General features: G+C 33.3%; 2 protein-coding genes across 2 annotated transcripts; both read left to right on the top strand.

Annotated features, from left to right (window-relative positions):
- Positions 1–8: 8 nt before the first annotated feature.
- Positions 9–7,815, top strand: LOC135696058 (protein MAK16 homolog A). Its single transcript, XM_065215328.2, has 11 exons — positions 9–150; positions 1,322–1,368; positions 1,837–1,946; positions 2,378–2,556; positions 2,962–2,999; positions 3,747–3,801; positions 4,522–4,596; positions 5,019–5,105; positions 5,441–5,470; positions 6,339–6,407; positions 6,665–7,815. Exons 1-11 carry the CDS (start codon positions 136–138, stop codon positions 6,794–6,796), a joined length of 837 nt encoding a protein of 278 aa, XP_065071400.1. The 5' UTR covers positions 9–135; the 3' UTR covers positions 6,797–7,815.
- A 2,388-nt stretch (positions 7,816–10,203) lies between these two features.
- On the top strand, positions 10,204–19,746 carry LOC135696060 (polycomb group RING finger protein 3). Its single transcript, XM_065215330.2, has 10 exons — positions 10,204–10,512; positions 11,312–11,434; positions 11,942–12,038; positions 12,880–12,935; positions 13,446–13,514; positions 15,285–15,408; positions 15,859–15,886; positions 16,434–16,532; positions 17,557–17,637; positions 18,752–19,746. Exons 2-10 carry the CDS (start codon positions 11,329–11,331, stop codon positions 18,800–18,802), a joined length of 711 nt encoding a protein of 236 aa, XP_065071402.1. The 5' UTR covers positions 10,204–10,512; positions 11,312–11,328; the 3' UTR covers positions 18,803–19,746.
- Positions 19,747–19,924: the final 178 nt, after the last annotated feature.

Genomic DNA, 19,924 nt, shown 5'->3' with positions numbered 1-19,924 from the left:
AGTACGAGGCGAGCCTCTTGGTCAATCACGAACTCGTGGGAAACTAAGGCCCATTGAAACTTCAAATTTTAAGGTGCAAATATCCCAAGAAGCACAAGTCAGTTGGGAGATTAACAGAAAGTTCACTATCGAAAGATGCAGCACGATACTGTAAGTATGGCTACGTATGAAGCAATTTGTCATGTTAAGGTATATGGCCTAAAGGGCTTTGCGAAACGAAACAGCAAAACACGTGAATCAAACTCGAATTCCCAGCAGCATTAGCAAGTTAATTACATTATATTTGAATATAACATAAACCTAAAACTATTTCAAAATAGTTATAAGAAGTTTGCTTTTGATAACGACCCAACATAATGTATCTTGCAAGGCTGATGGATACATGGAAGAAATGAAAATGTTTCCTGTTTGTGTTTTTTCCATGCACCTTAACTTTGAATGTTAAACAGCAAAAAATTGCCACTTATAAACTAGGATCAGAACAAAACATCAAAAAGATGAAACAAGACTAAAAATGTAGTAATGTAGAAAGATAATGAAATGATTAGTAAAATCTCACTTTTTAAAAACCAGAAAATGTTTCCAGGCAGATTCAGATTCAGTATGTTTTGAACTCCACGACGTGTTACAGCAGTTATGTTATAAAAAGCAACAAAATTCAGGTTGAGAATACATTGTGGAGGAAAACAACAACAATAAAGAAGCACAAGTTTCCATACACTGAGGTCTAGTGCTATGAAGAAAACAAATGAGGCCCTGAAAAATTTCAACCCACCTGAGCACCAGCTTAACACCATTTGTGGGATATGCCTGTTTGGAGAATAATTTCAAGCAGTCTCACTCGATTGTAAAGGGAATCACAGAGAAGGGCACACTTTGACAATGACAGTCTGGCCTAAAGATAAAGGATGCTTTGCAGTACAAAATGAGTTTAAGGCATATTTCAACAAGGTCTCTAGTATAGTGATGATGCTGAGCAAGTTGGGAATGCAAGGATGATTAATTTTTGGGGCCCCTGAACCCTACAGTATTGCAAATTTGAAAACATGATTTATATAGATTTGTTACTAAAAGTGTGGTCAATACTGTGATGAAGTTGACATGAACCTAACATGCCAACTACAGAAGATTATTCTCCCTATTTGTCTCTATTGGCTAAATCACACAACAGAGGAAAGTATCAACTGGTCTTTTTGGACTTTTGAATAAAGCATGGCTGATGACACGGTTTAAGTGTCCATGATAAATCTCACAGAAAACCTCAAGTGTAGATTTTCATGCATAAGATAAACATCAACAATCTTCTTTTTTCATACTCTAGGTCATTTGGCAGCTGATTGACAAGGGATTTTGCTCTTTCAAAACAAAGTATGGTTTCTCATTTTCATTGCTATTTGATGAAATTAAAAATTGAGCAAAGTATCCAGAAAAAGTGCCAACTCCCAACCTACAAAAAAGGAAAACAAATTCCCAACTACTAAACTCTGAACAATATTTTATATTTTTCTAACCATGCCAAGGTTTTGAAAATTAGGTTTTATCAGCCTGGCACTTTGGTTTACTTTTGGCAGAACGTTTGATATTTTTCAAGGCTTCAAAAATCTGAGTTTTTAGGAAATGTTTTTTGCACCATGACAAAAATCTTTCCCAAGCTTATTGGCTAATGCCAATTATAGATATTGATATCAATAAATAAAGAATTAGTTTTGCATAATTTTTGACGAATGATTAGATTACATCTATAATTTTTATTTTTCTCAATGAAAAATTGCTTATTTTAATAATTGCTGATTCTATGGTATATAATTAATAGAAATCTGGCATGTTTCATTTCAGAACTGAAACAAAGACATTCTGTCGAAATGAATACAGCCTTACAGGGCTCTGTAACAAGAGTTCGTGTCCTCTTGCAAATAGCAGATACGCAACTGTTAGAGAGCATGATGGTATGTTAATCTGTGAGCATTTAAAGGCTTTATTATTTGAAAACACAAAGGGGAATTTATTCATCTATTTTTATTTACCAAAGCTTGTTCCATTGAGCATCAAATCAAGCTTATAATCTCTCACATTTATTTTCTGATTGAAAAAAGTTAACTGTGCTGCTTTTTTCTTTGTTTAAGAACCATTTTATTGCACTCAGATGGAAACAGTTGTAGCACTGAAGTAATACTATTCCTGCTCTGGTTTTGTTTCTAGATAGGAGAAAATAAAAAATCCAAGAAGATTTTAAGAATAAATTTTAGAAATACCTTCATTAAAGTAGAAAGATGTAATCTGTTAAGTAGCAAAAAGCAAGGTCATTTTATTTGGAGGAGTGACATTGACAAACTGCTTTTTCACTTTATTATTATTGTATTCTACTATATTTTAACAGGTGTCTGCTATTTATATATGAAAACAATCGAGAGAGCACATTCACCAGCAAAACTTTGGGAAAAGGTGAAACTATCAAAAAACTACGAAAAAGCACTTGAGCAGATAGACAAAAATCTCATATATTGGCCAAACTATATAATACACAGATGTAAACAGAGGTTGACAAGAATAAAACAGGTGAATACAAACTTTATGTTTTGTGCTTAGACAGATCTCTTCCTTCTCTGAATTTAATGGTGGAAATATAATATCTGTGTTCTGTGTTTTGTTTTTGTTTGCGTAGATGTCTGTTACAAGTTGAATGTTAAAAGGTTAAAGCAACCAATGCATTTTCTACATCCAGCTTTGCACTTATTCTCTAGAATTACAAACATAAAATTTATTTTAGAATGTATACTTTATCGTTAGAAACAGTGGTGGGTACATGTAAGAAAAGGTGAGGACATTCTCAAAGTTGGAAAACAACCTGTTACCCTAATTTTTAATCTGCTAATTAAAAAAAGATGTTCCCCTTACGTTATTTTTCTACCCATAATAATTTAACTACGTTCAGTGGCTGTAAACTATTCATTTATTTTTTAGTATCTAATTCGAATGAGAAAGCTGAAGCTTAAAACACAGTGAGTATAAAACATTTTGCAGAAATATCGTTCCCTGTGGTCAAAAGTTGTTCATTGTCAGAAACTAAATACCTCTGACAAATCACATGATCTATTGTTTCTGTGAATGGAATATTATCGCAGCAAAGGTCACATGATCTATTATTTCAGTCAATTCACAAGGGCAAAATCTTTCAACACTCAAAAAAGTGCAGGGTGAAGATTCTGCCAAAATAAGTATTAAACTTTTCGATCAGGACAATGAGTCCTTCATTTTGGCGCTTTTTTGTTAACGTTGATCAAGTTCGTGGAAAGTCTTTCTTTGAAGCATTGACATTCTTAAAATCCAGCCTTATATACTTAGAAGGCTTATGCCTATAACACAAGGCTCAATTAATTTTGCAGCTTTCAAATAATTTTTTTTTAAAGTTTATAACAAAGTATATATTTTACTTGTATTGTTGTTTATTAATTTTAATTTGGTATAAAGAATCATTTTGATCAGAGAATAAGGAACTATTTAGCTAAAAACATTCAAAAAAAGGAAAAGCAATAGCAATGATGAACAGTAAAGGATCCAGGCGGACTTGTGTAGAAAGTTAGGAAAGCCTAGATAGATAAAATATGTATCAAAATTTAACAGCAAAACGGAAGAATGTTGAGAATCGCTGTTCTCATGTTATCAAACGTTTTAATATATGAGAGGATGAACCAGACGCATTTAAGGTATCAGCAAGTACTATCTCGAAAATCGTTCTATCTTTCCAGGAAGAAACTTGTCCCAATAAGCAAGAAGATTGAGAGAAGGGAAGCAAGGAGAGAGGTTTGTCTTAATTTTGTTTATAGACTGCTGCTGCTTGCGTCAAGGGACATGTAAGGCCTAAGCTGAAAGAGACAAAACTTTTATTAATTCAAGCTTGATCTTAACCATCCAACACCAACTCACAAGCACTGATTGATGCCAAGAATACAATCACACATATTTGCTGAAACCACATTGCCAATATACAAACACGTTATGCTCACCTGCTAAATGGAATAGCATAAGAAGAACTAAAACACTACACAGAATGAGACAAAATAACATAAAATTAATCAGGCAAAAACCCAACAAATTACAGTTTTCCCCAGTGAATATATACACCCCAAATAGCGTCAGTTAGGTTAGTTGGTTATTAGTTCAGTGTAGCGTTGCTTTGTAAGCATGTTATATTGAGGAAATGTTCTATTCCTGTTGTGTTTAACCCTTGGTGCAAGCAACAGCACTTTGTCTCTCTGTGTATTACTACAGTTTGGTACATGTTGAAAATTGTAACCTACCATTTGATAATTGATAATTGAAACTGAACCCTCGAGACCAATTATATCCTTAACAAAAGTACCACAATAGTGTTCTCAACCTATTTTGCCCTTATAAAAAAGGTGTCGTTTCTTCTGCCTTTTTAAGACTTGCAACTTTGCATCCTTAAGTTGGATTTCATACCACCCTTGGAGATCTTTTCTGTCTTATGTCAATAATTTTTCTCACTTTGCTTTTTTCCAGACAAAGGCTCTTTCAGCTGCACAAATCGAGAAATCAATTGAGAAGGAACTTTTGGAAAGACTAAAGAAGGGAACAGTAAGTAACAACCTATTCTGCCTCACAAAATTTGTGTTTCACTGTTTGGAATTCCAGGGCAAGGGCACTACGGTTTTAACTGGACAAGTTTGGTTTAAGATATTCTATTTATTACCCTCATTGTGTTTATTTGTAATGTTCACTCAATAAGCGCATACAAATTTGAAATATGCACGAGAAAGAAAATCATATTGAAATTTAAACACAGTACACTTTTATATGCCCTATCTATAAAGCTAGAAGACCTGAACCAGTAAATATATGAAAACTGCTTCATAGTCACACAATTGATTATATAACACGATTTGAAGATAAATTGCTTTAATCCATCAGATTTATAGACTTCTTATTTGACAAATACATGCAGATATATCATGACAATGTATTATTTTCTTTCCATTAAATCATACTTTATCTTGCAGTATGGTGACATCTACAATTTCCCCTCAACTGCGTTCGATAAAGCTCTAGATGAAGAAGAACTTGAGTCCGATCACGGGGAAGCTGAGGTTAGGCCTAATAATACTTATTCAATGCCACTCTGCTTAGCTGTTACATATCTAAGCATAACCTAACCACTTTTTGGTCAACAATTTAGTCAAATCTTGATAGAAAACCAATCATGTACTGTAATATTTCCCTAACTAAGGATTTCTGTTGCATCAACATTTTCTTAAGTGGCTGAGAAAGTACCCGTTTACAAGTCGACAAATATTTCTTTTTTGTGTTTAGCTTCGAGACAGTCTGATTGCAGTTTTGTTAGCTTTTCTTTTTTCTTTTTGTGCTACCTCAGTTTGTTGTTAAATAATTAATGTATAATTCACACCTTGTGTTATTTTAACAGTATGAAGACTTGGAAGTTGAAGAAGAAGAGGTTAGTTTGCTAAATTATTGAACTTAATTAATTATGTAATTTTCGAGATCTCAATGCTTTGTAGCTTGTAATTTATTTTGCAAAGCAAAGGTGGCCGGAATAGTTGCAATGTGTACCAGTGTTAATGTATTGTCTTTAGGTAAAGGGTTAGCGTCAAAAGTCGATAGCATGAATCAAAGAGTAGGTGGGGCAAATAGTTATGCGTGTAATGTTTAGGGAATATTTCAGCGTTGCCGTTTAAAATGTCTTTATCATTTATATTTTCGTTGCGTTGTGTTTTGTGAGATGTTTATCGAATCACACATCAGCCGGTAGTTAGGAGCACATTATGATTTTAAGCACTAAGCACTATATGATACAAGATTTTGTTTCGCGTGTGAAACAAGTTGCATTGTTTCATTTTGTCTCATAGAAAATAGATTCCAAAATATAATACCGAAAATCTCGTGTTTATGCCCTTTCGTATGAGCATCTTAAACAGTTGAAAATTAAGTAAGCCCTTAGGGAAACATAGGGGGATCATTTCATTTATAAGTTATATGACATCATGGAATTGGAAGCAATGCCTTCGGTATTTGACACTAGTGTTGAGGGTCATTTGACATTGGATTCAGAATCTGAAAGCGTTTTATAGATTCTATTTTCAATTTTCTATTTTCTTTATGTAATCGTGGTGGAAATTACCTGGACCGTATTTCAGATTCCTACTCTCAAACTCTATGTGTTAGTCAAAATATTTTAGAAATCAACGAAAGGCTACGCTAACACAATCTGATTTTTATTACTGTTTGTAAAAATTTGATATGGTTGCATTGTTGCCATGTTAATCGCAGTTGGATTTTATTTTCTCTTGTTTGTTTATTCACAGGAAGATGATGAACTGCCAGAATTTGTTGATGGTGAAGAAATTGAAGAAAGTGATATTAGTGATATTGAGGTAGTTGCTCTTTTCATAGTTTCAATTGAAGTTTTATAATTGTTTTTTTGTTGCTTTTTGACATCAGTTTTTGTTGCAGTTTTTGATATTTTGAAAATTTTACCAAAAGAGGGTTAAATTAGCCAGAACATCTTTCACAAAGACTTGCTTAAACCTCCACAACTTTTTTCAATATTTGCATTTCAAATATTCAATACATTTTCCCTGCTAATTAGTGTTCCCTTTCTTTATTGAATATGTTCTTTTCTTTTTTAAAGGATATCTCAGGGTCTAGCGAAGATGAGCTGGAAGAAGATGTGAAACAGAAATCAATGAGGAAGAGACCAAAGATTGAAATTGAATATGAGCGAGAAACAGAAGGAAAAAGGAAGGCAAAAGTCAGACACTAAACAATTTTAGTTTATTCTATTTTATGTTTTATTGCCTCGAGTCTTTGGTATTGTATTTACTACCTCTTATATGATAATAAAACTAGTGCTATTCTTATATGGAACACAACATTATAGCTTTTTAAAATATTGTTTGAAAAATGATCTTTCCCTCTAGACTAGGATAAAAAATGAATATCAAATGTAGTGAACCTAAACAGAGGAAAATAGTATCAGCAAAGGTTGTTTGGCGTATTCTCATTGTTAAACCGTTTCTCAGTAACCCAAAGCAGACGTCTTGCCGTGCCGTTGTTTTATCTGGCTGGCAACGTATGTTTGCTTGTCAGCTAGGGGGATTGATGATTTCCTGCCTAGGTAGAGGGACTTTTTAACAGCGTAAATTTAAGTAAACTGCAAGCAATGCTTTAGTTATTGTCCGAGACCCTTGAACAAAGCATCCGATGTAGGGTGTTTTTAGATAGAGTTTAGAATGACTTTGAAAAAAACCAACATTTTGTAAATTATTGGCTCAAAGCTTTTTCGTCTGACACTCCTCAGAGCATAAAAGGTCAGAATAAGGGTCCGAAGGAATACAATGAAATCGCTATAAGATGTTTGCTTTTGTCAAAGTTATTTTCAAGTTCTGTACCGCAAAAAGAGTACAGTTTCAAGTTTAAATGTTTTCTAGCCATAAGGTTTGCAGTAGATGTGCAAAACAAATCAATCTGATGTACTTCATATCTTGTCTCACATAGTCAGCCCACTTGAAAATCGCATTTGATCTGTCATTCTTAAGGATAGGTGTTAACTATATCTCTGATCATCATTGTCACTATCATAACTGCAAAAAGTCTGTTTAATGGATGAAGACAAAAAGATTCTTATTCATGCGCAAAATCTGCGATGAGCAGTATAACAAAGTAACTACTCTGCAAAATAATTATGTTGTCAAAATAGACAATAAATCAGGATATCTTTCGTATATTTGAATGTTTTCAATTTCGATAAGAACATTTATAACGTAACTGATCGAGTAGCAACTTGTTTTTGTTTCTTGTTGTTTAGTTGTGTATCCTTCTATTTTGCTATTTCTCTTTGTATAGTTTTACAAATAAGACTTGCAGAGCAACTACACCGAATAGGGCTGAGTACTGTCTTTATCAATTAGATGTGATGCCATGAAAGTTCAGGAGTGTTTAGAAAAGTAGATATATTTTGCCCGCCCGCTTTTATTTACTAAACAGAATGCCACAAAGCTCTTTTTTAAACCAGTTGTCATTTCATTTTGAAAAACATAACACTTACAAACCTCACTATTACAAGGTAGTTTGTAGTGGCACACTTACATTGAGAAGAAAAGAAACAGTTGTACACAGCATAAATATAAGCCTGATGTTGATAATGCTGATGAGGATGACAAAAGTGATGTTGATGTTGATAATGACAATAAAGATTGTAGTGATGGTGTTGGTAATTGGTATAGGTGGAGATAGAAAACTAGATTGAAAGAAGCTCTGGGTTAGGCCAAGGTTTGTTTCTACGGCAAAATATAAAGTAGGTGCACCGAATTATGACCTTTGATAAACCAAGATAGATGTGACGATGATGGAAATTTTCAACAGCAGGATTGTCCAGCATATCTGTAAAAGTAGAACATGATTGCCCAAAGATGCCAAGAGAACAAATTGAGAGATTAATAATGAAAATAATGATAGTAATAGTAAAAACACTTATATTGTGTCATATATTTACATGGCTCATAGGCGCATTATAATTGAAAACACTAAGTGTAATTTAAAATCATCTAAAAAGGGCGAAAGTTTAAAGGTTCTGATTCATTAAAATCAAAGTTAAGACAATTTATTTGATAAAATAATGTTTAAATAAATTTGTCTTCAAACAAGATTAAATGGTTTATAAAGTATCACATGCTCTAATTGAGTAGGGGAGTCTGTTCCTAAAGAGAAGGGATAAAATTCATGAACGCACGATCACCAGCCGTAACTAAATTGGTATTTCTACCTCTAATAGTAATACACTCATTTTTTTATAAGAAACAAAGGTCGATTTTGAGTACTCTAGTTTCTTAACGTTCTGGAAACTTTTTTTAACGTCAAGAGATTCGCTTCCGTTCTGATGCTGTATTTAGATGTGGGAAGTTTATTTTTATCCATCCCTTGTGTCTTAAATTCTAGGCCAACATGTTCTTGGATTTTACAAAATTTCGTTGTTCTCAGTTTTATCACGATTTAATAGTTTCTTAATTTTTTTTGCTCGAGTACTGAAGTTTCTTAATTTTTTCTGACTGTCCAGAACTCGTTTCTTATAGCCAATTTCCTATAAAAAAATGAGTGTAGTTCATCACCAGCAGATCTAGTCCAACGAGAAGCCTTGCGTAATTTTAATAATTCTTTAATAATTTACATAAGATAGTTCACCGCTAGATTATTCAAACACTTTAAGGTTAAGACGAGTATTTTGTACTGTATCCTGCTTGTCAACGAAGTCTCTCCAATACTGGTGACAAGGTCTGTGTTCACCTGCTTGGCTTTAATTTGCTTATCTTTCAGCTACTACTGTAAACAACGCCTACTGGAAATAAATGAATAATTATTTTATTATACTGTTAAGAATCTTGCAGCAGTATTCTGGATCTGTAGCTTTTGTAATTCACATGATAGTAAGCCATATAACAGAGAATTGTTACTGTGTTTAAATCCCCATTGTTCATATTTTTGTGTTTCAACCCATGCGGTTTTTCTCGTTAGTCAACCGTAAAGACCCTATTGGTAAACAAAAATGGAGAGTGGGGTGTCCTCGATTTTCGTTTTCATACAGCATAACCTTGGATTTAGTCAAGAAATGTATACCCAAGTATAAAATATTAAATTACCATTTCTTGACTCATTGCCTTGTTTTGGTTTTCTTATTTGTTTTGGGAATAAGCTACGAGATAAAAGTTCAGTCTACCAATTTTTTTAGAAAAGTTTTAAATTTTTTATGAATTTTAGATATTTTATCACTTAATCAGCAAAATTATATGCGAAATACTGAAGCAGGAAAAGTACACAGATTACATTAAGCTTTCTTTTTGCAACCCCCCCCCCAAATCCCCTATTCAGAGTGGAGTTTCTTATAAAATAGGTCTCAATTATCCTATGTATTTACCAAAAACCTGCCCCTTGTAAAAGCTCCCTTGAATTACCACCTCCCCCCTTTACATAAGCCAACTTACATACCAATTTTTGTATTTTAATAAGCCCGCTCAACTGAGAGTGAACAAACTGTAACAGCGATTTAACAGCGATTCATTGTCGAAGAAATATCAATATTCAATACAAATATCAATATTCTAGGCTTAGATATCTTCCTGTGCTGTGATAAATACTTCGGTTTGGTGATTTACAAAATCTTAATAAGTAGCTGGGGGTTTCATCAAGGATTTGCGGCATTTCCATAGAGATCTATGGGAATTTCGCTCATTTTCCAAAGTGAGGCTGTGATTTGCAATGTATTGTTTTCAAATTCCAAATCGAGATTGAATGGTGTTGGCTGATGCGTGACATGGTGACATGATTAATTTCAAACAAAATCCCATTAAAAATTGATAAATCCAAAAGAGTTTGATTGACAGGAAGAACACAAGAAAAAGCCGTGAAATACTTTTTGACAGCCAGCAATTTTCTGTTATGAAAAGTGGCTGTAAAGAAATAAATACAGCTGTCAGAGAATTTTAGGTGAGCGTCTTGATACAATGCCTTAAATTATGTCAACTTTGTAGCTGTAAAATTATGCGAAGAAAGACGAAGACGATAGGATGGTATCTGAGCTAGTTCTGTCCGTGAAATTTGAGACAAATTGCTAATGTATTTCGAAAAGCATACTACTTTAGCACAGTTTTCAGGTTTTTGACTTTATGAAGCGCTTTGTACTCTACAAAGACTTTTATTTCTAGAGAAATGTCACCGGTATATATTACTTTTCTCCGCGTGCTTATGCAATCACCGCAAAATGTGTATTGGCAGCTGATATGTATCCATGCCCAGGATACTCCCAGATATTCGATTCCTAATTCAGAAGATTAACATCTCTTATATTAATTGATATGTCACGAATGCTTTGAAGTCCTGATGGCTCTGTCGCACTCTCTTTCAAAGTAAATTCCCAATGTGTTCAGTAGAACTGTAATTTGAATTAGATTTGATTTGGTCGTAATTTGTTGCAAACGGAGTAAATAGAGAAATGCTACATTTTAAATCTCTGTTTTGCCTTAGCTAAGTGTGCTTTCTATTCCCAGTTTACCTTAAGATTCATGTTTGAAAAGTTTATGTATAGTGGATGACTAAAATAGACATTTGAGCACTAAAGTATAATACACAGATTCTGTTAGAACTTAGGTATATAACTTTGCCAAGGTATATAAACTTTCAATGAAAACTCTATTCCAAGTATGATATCAATATATCTATCTTTCAATAGTGTACAAAGGGGTTTGTCATCTTCCAAAAACTTTTTTCAAGTATTATTTTTTTCTAGAAATCAATATTTCAAATATGGAGACAAAAATAAAGTTAACTGAATTGGTAGAATTTTTATCTTGTGGAATTTGCAATGGATACCTTATTGATGCAACTGCTATCACTGAGTGTTTACATACTTGTAAGTTGTCTTATTTGCTGTATTTCATTCTGGTGGTATAGAATTCTCTTCTCCTAATTGATTTGCTTTAAATACTTTTTGTTTGTAGTTCATTAAAAGCACTCAAAGAAATGTTGGGAAAGCCATTATGTAAAATAAATATTGAATTACCCATAGTGTGCATGATTTGTCATGTTTAAACATCTAACCATAGTACATTTAACTTGCTGGAATCAGCTTTTGCCTTAATTTAATTCCAAATCATTTAACATGTACTCAGCAGTACCTTTCATCAGCACTCAACATGAAATTGTTTCCCTTAATGAAGCTTTGGTAAATTTTTCACTGTTTATGCTAAATCTATGAATAAGGGCCAAAATTCAAAAGATGCTACTGCCATATATGACTATCAAAAAAATTCTCTTGAATCTTTTCCTAGTGTTAGTGTTTGCTGACACTTTTTGTGTATTTAAGTAATTAACAAAGTAATTTTCAGTATCCATGCTATTCATTTGCTTTTTCTTGCAGTTTGCAAGGGCTGCATTGTTAAATATCTGAAAGGAAAAAATACTTGCCCAACTTGTGACTTGCTAATTTCTCAAAGTTGTGCTCTCAACTTTATCAGGTAAACTACTTATAAACTGGTTTCTCTTTCTACATGTTACTTGTACCAATAAATGATAACTATGCTCATTGTATTTATTTAATGTCAAAAATTTAGTTTAGTGGAAATTGGAAAGAACCTATTAGAACTGCACAGTTTACTGCACAACTTATTAATTCCAAACTAAACAATATGGGTTTATTTTTTATTTCATCGCAGAGTCCTCTGAAATGTTTCTTATTTAAAAATGATAATTCAGAGCTTGTAAAATTATTTTGCTAAGAATGACTAATTGATGCTGGTTGAATCCTTCTAGAAGTTGTCTTTGCCTTCAAACATTGCTTCATCCTTCTTTGTATTGATTGTTGTTTGTACACTGCATTGTATTAGGTAAATATCGTTTTTGCTGTTACACTGGAGTTATTATCTGATGTGGAAATGTTCATTGTTATTTGTAAGCAAATTATATTTACAGATTATACAATTTTTTGACATATTCACAGACATTTATCAGGGATGCCAAAACCCAATTTAGACTAGGGTCTCTTGACAAGTTGGCTAGTTTACCAACTGGCTTACAACTCCCACAAAAGTTTGCCACTATTATCTTTGTTGCCACAACTTGTTAGTAACAAAGTGTGGAGGCTACAGTCCCAACACCACTTTAAGGTTGTTGGGCTTGCAGAATATAAATAAAGATTCTGTTTACTCTACGTTGGCTTTTCATTTTTGAATGATGGAAATAAGTTATAGACATTCTTGAATGATGATCATGACAAATTTTGTTGCACCTTTTATTCTTGCCCTGTTGTTACTGATGGGGTCTCATTTCTCATCTTATGCCTAGCTCCTTCTTTTATAGGCAAGATAGAACTAAGCAAGATCTAGTTTATAAACTAGTTCCTGGTTTAAAAGAAAGTAAGAGCATTCATCATTTAACTTTTTTAATTATGTGTTGTTTTCAAGATTTATGAAAAACATTTTTTGTGTTTGATGCTCAAGGGCTGAGATAGTGGTGGGACTAAGGGACTTGAGCCTGCCCCCCCCCCGGATTTCTAGAGATCCACTAATTTATGCTCTACAAAATAGCAGTATCAAAGCCCCTTCCCACATTTTGAAACCAATCTCTGCCCTTCCAGATTCTTATTTTAAAATCTAACAAAATTTGTCTTAACTGCTTCCTCTTTGCTTTTGAGAGCACATCAAACTTTAGGGCAGCAATGGCCTTGCCATGAACTTCAAGAAGGAGAGGCCATGGAGACCAAACAAGTACAAGCCCATAAAACATTTAGCACTGCCTGAGAGTTTTTTTTACCAACATTCAACATTATATGTTTGATTATGGGGTGATAATACTTTTTATAACCTGCTATTTTGCTTTTTCAGGATGCCTTGATATATATAAATGTTTTTTGACTGTATTCCTAGGGGAAGCTTTAGAAGAATCAAAATTTTATGCTGATCTTGGTCTACCAGTGCCAGAAAGAAACAGTCCAGGTTTGTATATCAAGTAGTTTTTTAGAACATCAACATTTCTGAAATCAATTTATGAATATTGTGTTTAGGCAATGATATGTTTTTTAACATATATAAACAGCTTTTTAAGCCTTACATTTGGTAGAATGTGCCAATTGTCTGTGGTACTTAATCCAAAGTGTGACAATGTAATGAGAAAATAACTTAGTTACAAAAATGAAATTGACTGTTAAAAACAATATGTTTCGAGCATGTACTTGCTCTGCCTTCAAAGGAAACAAGCCTAGCAAGAGAAGACAAGGTTCGACAAGTAGGAAATAATGTTTCTCCAACCTTGTTTCTCAGCTAACCACTAAGCTAACCACAGCCCCTTATTCCCTAATACTTATTTTGGCTACATCCCAACTCACATTCTTTCCTGTTTGTTGAACCTCATCTTCTCTTTGCTTGGCTTGAAATAAAGAGTACATGCTTGACACCTCATGTTGTTAAAAGTCTATTTCATTTTGATACTTATTGAATTGTTTCTCATTTTATTGTTGTGAGCTTACATTTAGTAGCTTGGTATGTGAGCTGTCAAAACCAATGGTTAATGTATGAGCTTGATGATGCTGTTTATATGAGCGGCAAGGCTGAGCAAGCCAAAAGGATGTATTATTGATTACAGCAGATTCGAATCATAGACCCATCAAATGTTTTATTTTTAAAGCTGTAAACATAATGTGACTGTAACAAGTAGTGTGACTTTTGCCAGAGTGACTCTAAGAGGAGTTTACAATACTTCTTAATAAAATGACAAGCTACGTCCCTGTTAGTGTTACAGTGTGTGAACAGAATGTGACTGTAACAAGTAGTGTGACTTTTGCCAGAGTGACTCTAAGAGGAGTTTACAATACTTCTTAATAAAATGACAAGCTACGTCCCTGTTAGTGTTACAGTTCTTGTCAAGGCCCTGATAAGGTTTCGAAACACCTTTTTATCGGAAAACCGTATCTATTTCAACCACAAGCAATAGATTGATTCGAAAGGTTATGTGACACATTGTAATGTTTGGTTACTAACTCCAGTATTGGTTTCCAACTACTTAAAGAAATTCAATAGCTGTGAAAACAACAATGAAGCTGGTTTTTACACAATTACCTTTATAAATTCTTATGGGGAAAATTTACTCTCAAGTTTCCAATAATTCTTAATTGTTATTCTTGTTCTTTAATGTAAACAAGTGTAACTTTAAGTGAACTGACTGTACTCGGAGTGTGCTATAATTCTATTAGAAAACGAGTATCTCAGGAGTGTAGCATTTATGTTTTGATTTGGAGGGGAGGGACAAATACCTTTTTAAGTATATGTAATTCCAAGTGAATCTTGGTATAGCTGCTTGCGTTATCATATTGTTGGATCTTATTGACTCCTATTCTAGATGCTACACCCCTTCTTTTTACCCCTATGATTTATGTTGAGCGATGAGAATTTTGTTTGTTATTGACTTTCTTTGGCATGTCAAATAATTCTTAAGTGTGATATCAAAAGGAGAATAAAATTTACCAACTTGGTAAATTTTATTCTCCTTTTGATATCACACTTAAGAATTATTTGACATGCCAAAGAAAGTCAATAACAAACAAAATTCTCATCGCTCAACATAAATCATGGGGGTAAAAAGAAAGATAAAGTTCATTGTGGCATGTTTGCTAGAACAACTTAAAAATATGCAAGGAATGATCTCTAAAAGTACATGTTTGCGAATTAATCTTCCCTTGTTTTAGTGTATTTTATGTGGATATTTTGTAGATAAAGAAATTTGTGAGACAAGTGAATGCAAAACTGAAGACACCTTGCCGAAAAGACAGGAACCAATAGTGCACGAAGTTCAGAAACAAGAGGAGCATATTGCTCTGTGCTTAGAATATGATAGGTATTTCAATCATTTGTTTTAGACTGATTTTTAGTGATTTCTATTCAAACGCAGATGTAGCCGCCACCAACCAGAATCATTATATGCATTATATGTAGTTAAGAGAGTGGAAGATCATGAGAACTATAAAGCCGTGTTACGCTCTGTCACGTGGCTAAATCTAAATGTACAAAAATCTGTCTACATATTTTACTCAATCATATGCTCATTCAAATTGTTGCACAATCGAACTGTTGATGACTTCACTTGATAAAATTTTCCAGTTACCAATAATGCATTATCTGCAAAATGGTTTTACAAACATTTAATTTGCATCTTTTCACAAATAGTTTTTGTTTGTGACCTATTTGATTGTTTTGCTTCAATTCTAAGACCAAGGAGGGATCATTGTCCATAAATCCATTTAATGGTTATGTCATTATATTGAAGACTCTATCTGATTTTTTGTAGACCTAAAGATCCAAAACGAAAACTCAAGGTATGCTTGCTTAGTATGCATAATATTTAAGGATTTGCTTGCTGTATTTCTAATCTCTGCCCATATTGATAATTAAATGTTGAGAGTGATGTTGTTAAGACTATATCAGTGTGATAAACTGTAAATCTCTCTGATCTAGGATCTTTATGAAGAAGTGAAACCAAGCTGATTTAATTATATATTTAACACTGCCAAAAAGTATTGACTTGCATCAGAATCATCAGAATAAAATACATTTTCGTATCATTTTCCCGGGTATTCAAAGATAATTTCTTTTTGACAACCGTTTGATGAACTTTTTTAACCAACCTTTTAACCAACTGCCTTTCCAAATACACTTAATTTATAAAAATGATTTAAAGTCATTAAACGACGTCTAAGCTTTAAGGCGTCAGACGAAAAGTACTTTATAGGTTTTCGTCCCTTCATGTTTTTTCAAAATTTAGTAGTACCAAAGGCTTATTTGGTTATAATTATTACCATATTATCATGGATAATAATTATTTATTATCATATATGTTAGTATATTAAATATGATTATTTCTAGCCTCTTAAAAGAAAGTATTTGAAATGCTCATCATATGCAACCGTTGGCCATATCAAAAAGTTTATATCAGGGAAGCTAAATCTAGAAAGTTGTAAAGAGGTACGTATTTTAATTACGATATTGTTCATCATATTGGCCTAGACATTGTATTCGATAACTTAATTATTAATGTTATTAATGATTATTAATGTACGCTGTGCTATAAACGATACTAGCTACTGAAACCTGCTCAAGATTTGGAAATATTGTCCTACTTTTTGTATAACATAACATATGTAGAGAGAATACATCACGTTTAAAAATCAACAATAAACTATTTCAATCTGTTTAGAAAAGAATACATAACTTCAGAGCTGATGTTATCAAACTGTTTCAAATAAGTAGAAAAATCATTAGTCTTCTTATTATCACATTTTTCGTTTTGATTTACATTTTCTCCGCCCATATTGCTAAATTTCGTCCGGGTTGGGACAAATCAAGTAGTCAGAAGCCGTTATACCTGTCACTTCTGCAAAAATTGAGTTGTCGTTTTCTTTATCAACGAGAATAAGATTGTGTGTAAATCTACTGAATAATTGAAGCTTCATAAGTAAGGTCTTCTTGTGTGAATTCCTCACAAACCTGCCATGAAAGTCTAGCTCTATCAACTTTTTTTCTCTGACCTATGCCAGTTTGAAATGAAAAAGGTATGTAGGCGTAAAATCCGTTGTTTTTGATGGTTGCAAAGGAACCTTTTCTTGTCAGTTTGCACGTCAATATCCCATATCCTGTTCTTGTTAGACTGCTTTCTTGAAAGTCGTGGTACATTATCCAAAACTGTCTACCTTTGCTAATGAAAAGACAAGGGAATACCGAAAAAATCCAATACTTGCTTTTGATTTGTAAAAATATATATATAGATGTATACCTCAAAACACTTACCTCTCTCTGTTTAGTTATAAGCTTTAAATGTACAACCGCAAAACGTCAATTATGCTTTATGTACTGTTTCGCTGCTTTTAGTGTTATTTTATCTTCTAACGGTTGCTCCTCTTTATTGAATCATTCTGCCTTTCAAAGTGTACGTTTTTTCAAAAATATCTGATTTTTGAAAGTATTTCTATAGAGTAGCCAACTGTTTCAGGTTGATGTTCTTTGTAACGATGAAATTCTCGGTAAAGACCATACACTTAAGTTTCTAAGTGCAACGAGATGGAAGTTAAAAGTAAGTTTGTTTTTTCCCTTTTTTAATATTTTAGCCAAAATACACTCACTACTTTGGCACTGTACACGCTAACATCTATAACATGCCGTCTATAGTTTTTGGGTTTTTAGGTTTTTTAGAATTCTCTAAAAATGAGTTCTCAACCCCTTAAAGGAGCAATAAACTGATAATTTTTATTTCATTTATGCAAGAATACCTACAAGAATACCAGAATAACGAAGGAACTGCTTTTGAATTCTTGATATGACGTTTCGTTTTTGTGCTATTAGACATTACAATTGATGATGATGACGGCAATTTGTTTGGAAAAAGTTCTTGACACTAAAGATAATAACAAGAAGATTTTCAACAGAGAGGTTATTTATACCGACATGTAGAATGACATCCAGCAACAGCTGTTGCTGTCATCAACTGTAATGAATTATTTTTGGAAATAAAACGAATGTTGTTAGTTTTTAAACTTTGCTAATACTTCCAATTACAAACGAGATGGCGTCATCGCGAAAAAACCTTAAATATTTACAAACACTTAAACAGAAAGTTATACAACAATTTTTTAAACACTTTCTTCATTGCCATTGAAGACCTTCAGTTTCATTGCATAAGAATCCTTAATTTATTGCTTCTTTAAAAAGTTTAAAAACATTGCCTGATCGATTCCGTGATTCTGTTCAAAGTGGCCGTTTTTTTGAATTGCAATATTAAATTGCTATTCCTTAATATCACATTGCATTGAATATATGAAACTTGTCTGCAACAGGCTTTTCACAACAATAAGCACCTCCCTGTAAAGAACACTTCCCCCTCAAACAACATACACTCCCTTGTAATGGACTTCTCTTTAACCCTCTTTAACGCACATCTCCAAATAAGGGTCAACACCAAACATTGAACAATTTGTTTTGCATATAATAATTTAATGAATGGACACCTCACAGTTGCAGTTACCCTTAGAATTTCTTTCCTGTGATTAAAGCCTGGGAGCAGTCGCCATGGATACCTCTCTACCATGTAGGCTAACTTTGCCCCCCCCCCACCTCCTGGGATTTCACTTCACGGATTGATGTTTGTTTTTGTCATAAATCATTAACTTACGCATTTCCTTTTATTTCAGACAAAACCGTTATTGCTACATTACCGACCGCGGCTTGATCTATATCAATGACTGAAACTGTTATATATTCATAGGGAACAATAGTCTAGAGTATGCAATTGTTTTATCTTGATAGTTACACTCTAATCATTCGTACCCTTGTATAATTTTGCACAAAAGGCGCCATGTATCAATTTTATGCATTCTTGTATCAAACAGTATTGTAAAACGTAAATTAATTTGTCGATTTTTGAATACTCCTAATTTATTTCTTATATTTGTTCCCTCCCCAAAAACGGTTTAACAGTATCTTCACATGCTCATCCGACTGTAACAACGGGGACCATCCGACCGTCAGGGATGGTTCCAGACCATTGGGGATGCTATGCCTTGGGGATCATCGCCATCGAATAACGTTATATAAAAACCAGGCTTTAGAGAGTTAAAGGTAGAGATAGGCAGACAAACAGAGGCAAATAGCAGAGTGAACGCGAGACATATAGACAGAAGCTGAAAGGTGGAGATATTGCGCAGCCTTGTTTGTGCAGTGCTAGCTTTGTGTGAGATATTAGTGGTTTAGGTTTATGAGGACAGCATAATATAATCGTTTGAAAGAAAAACATTCGCCTAATATCCTTGGAACTTTTTAAGCGTGCTTATCAATTGTTAAGTAAACCCCTTAAGATAGAATGTCACCTTTATGTTAAACCCGTCATCAGTGAACACGAATCGAATGAAATATGTCTATCATTGTACGTTGTAAATTATTTTCGTCGGCATCCTTCTTTCTAGTAAAACAAATGTCGTTTTAATTTTTTATCAATGTAAATACACCGATTATGTATAAATTTTCTTCATATTTTAGCAAAAGGTTGTCCTGGACTAGCTCTCAAATTTATCGTATTTATTAAATTCGTTTGTAATGTGTGGCTTCAGTGTGGTAAAGTATATAGAAGTGTATTGCTAACCTTTTTCAACTGTTTTAAAATTTGATTAAAGTCTCACCTTTCGATTATAATTATTTGCGTCTTGATTCACACTTTTCAGAATCTGCTCGATAAGTCAACGATAAGTGACGTATGGGCGTGTTGAAAGTCAAGTCCTAGACAATATTTGTCCTTCTTTTAAAGGTTTAATCTTCTGAAAGCTACAAGACAAGAAGGTCGTTTGAGATATATGCAAAGTATGGCTGTT

The sequence above is a fragment of the Rhopilema esculentum genome, chromosome 14, assembly GCF_057945365.1.
Source record: "Rhopilema esculentum isolate cy_ngs chromosome 14, ASM5794536v1, whole genome shotgun sequence".
Lineage (NCBI taxonomy): Eukaryota > Metazoa > Cnidaria > Scyphozoa > Rhizostomeae > Rhizostomatidae > Rhopilema > Rhopilema esculentum.
The sequence above is the reverse complement of the archived record's forward strand: the minus strand, read 5'-3'. Positions and strand labels throughout refer to the sequence as shown.

Bases quoted from the DNA above. Each gene is read 5' to 3' on its own strand.
- LOC135696058 (XM_065215328.2), top strand. The intron at 1,947-2,377 runs GTATGTTAATCT...ATATTTTAACAG, and splicing joins AACTGTTAGAGAGCATGATG to GTGTCTGCTATTTATATATG. The intron at 4,597-5,018 runs GTAAGTAACAAC...TTTATCTTGCAG, and splicing joins AAAGACTAAAGAAGGGAACA to TATGGTGACATCTACAATTT.
- LOC135696060 (XM_065215330.2), top strand. From the start codon at position 11,329: ATGGAGACAAAAATAAAGTTAACTGAATTGGTAGAATTTTTATCTTGT. The intron at 12,936-13,445 runs GTAAGAGCATTC...CTGTATTCCTAG, and splicing joins AGTTCCTGGTTTAAAAGAAA to GGGAAGCTTTAGAAGAATCA. The intron at 15,887-16,433 runs GTATGCTTGCTT...GATTATTTCTAG, and splicing joins ATCCAAAACGAAAACTCAAG to CCTCTTAAAAGAAAGTATTT.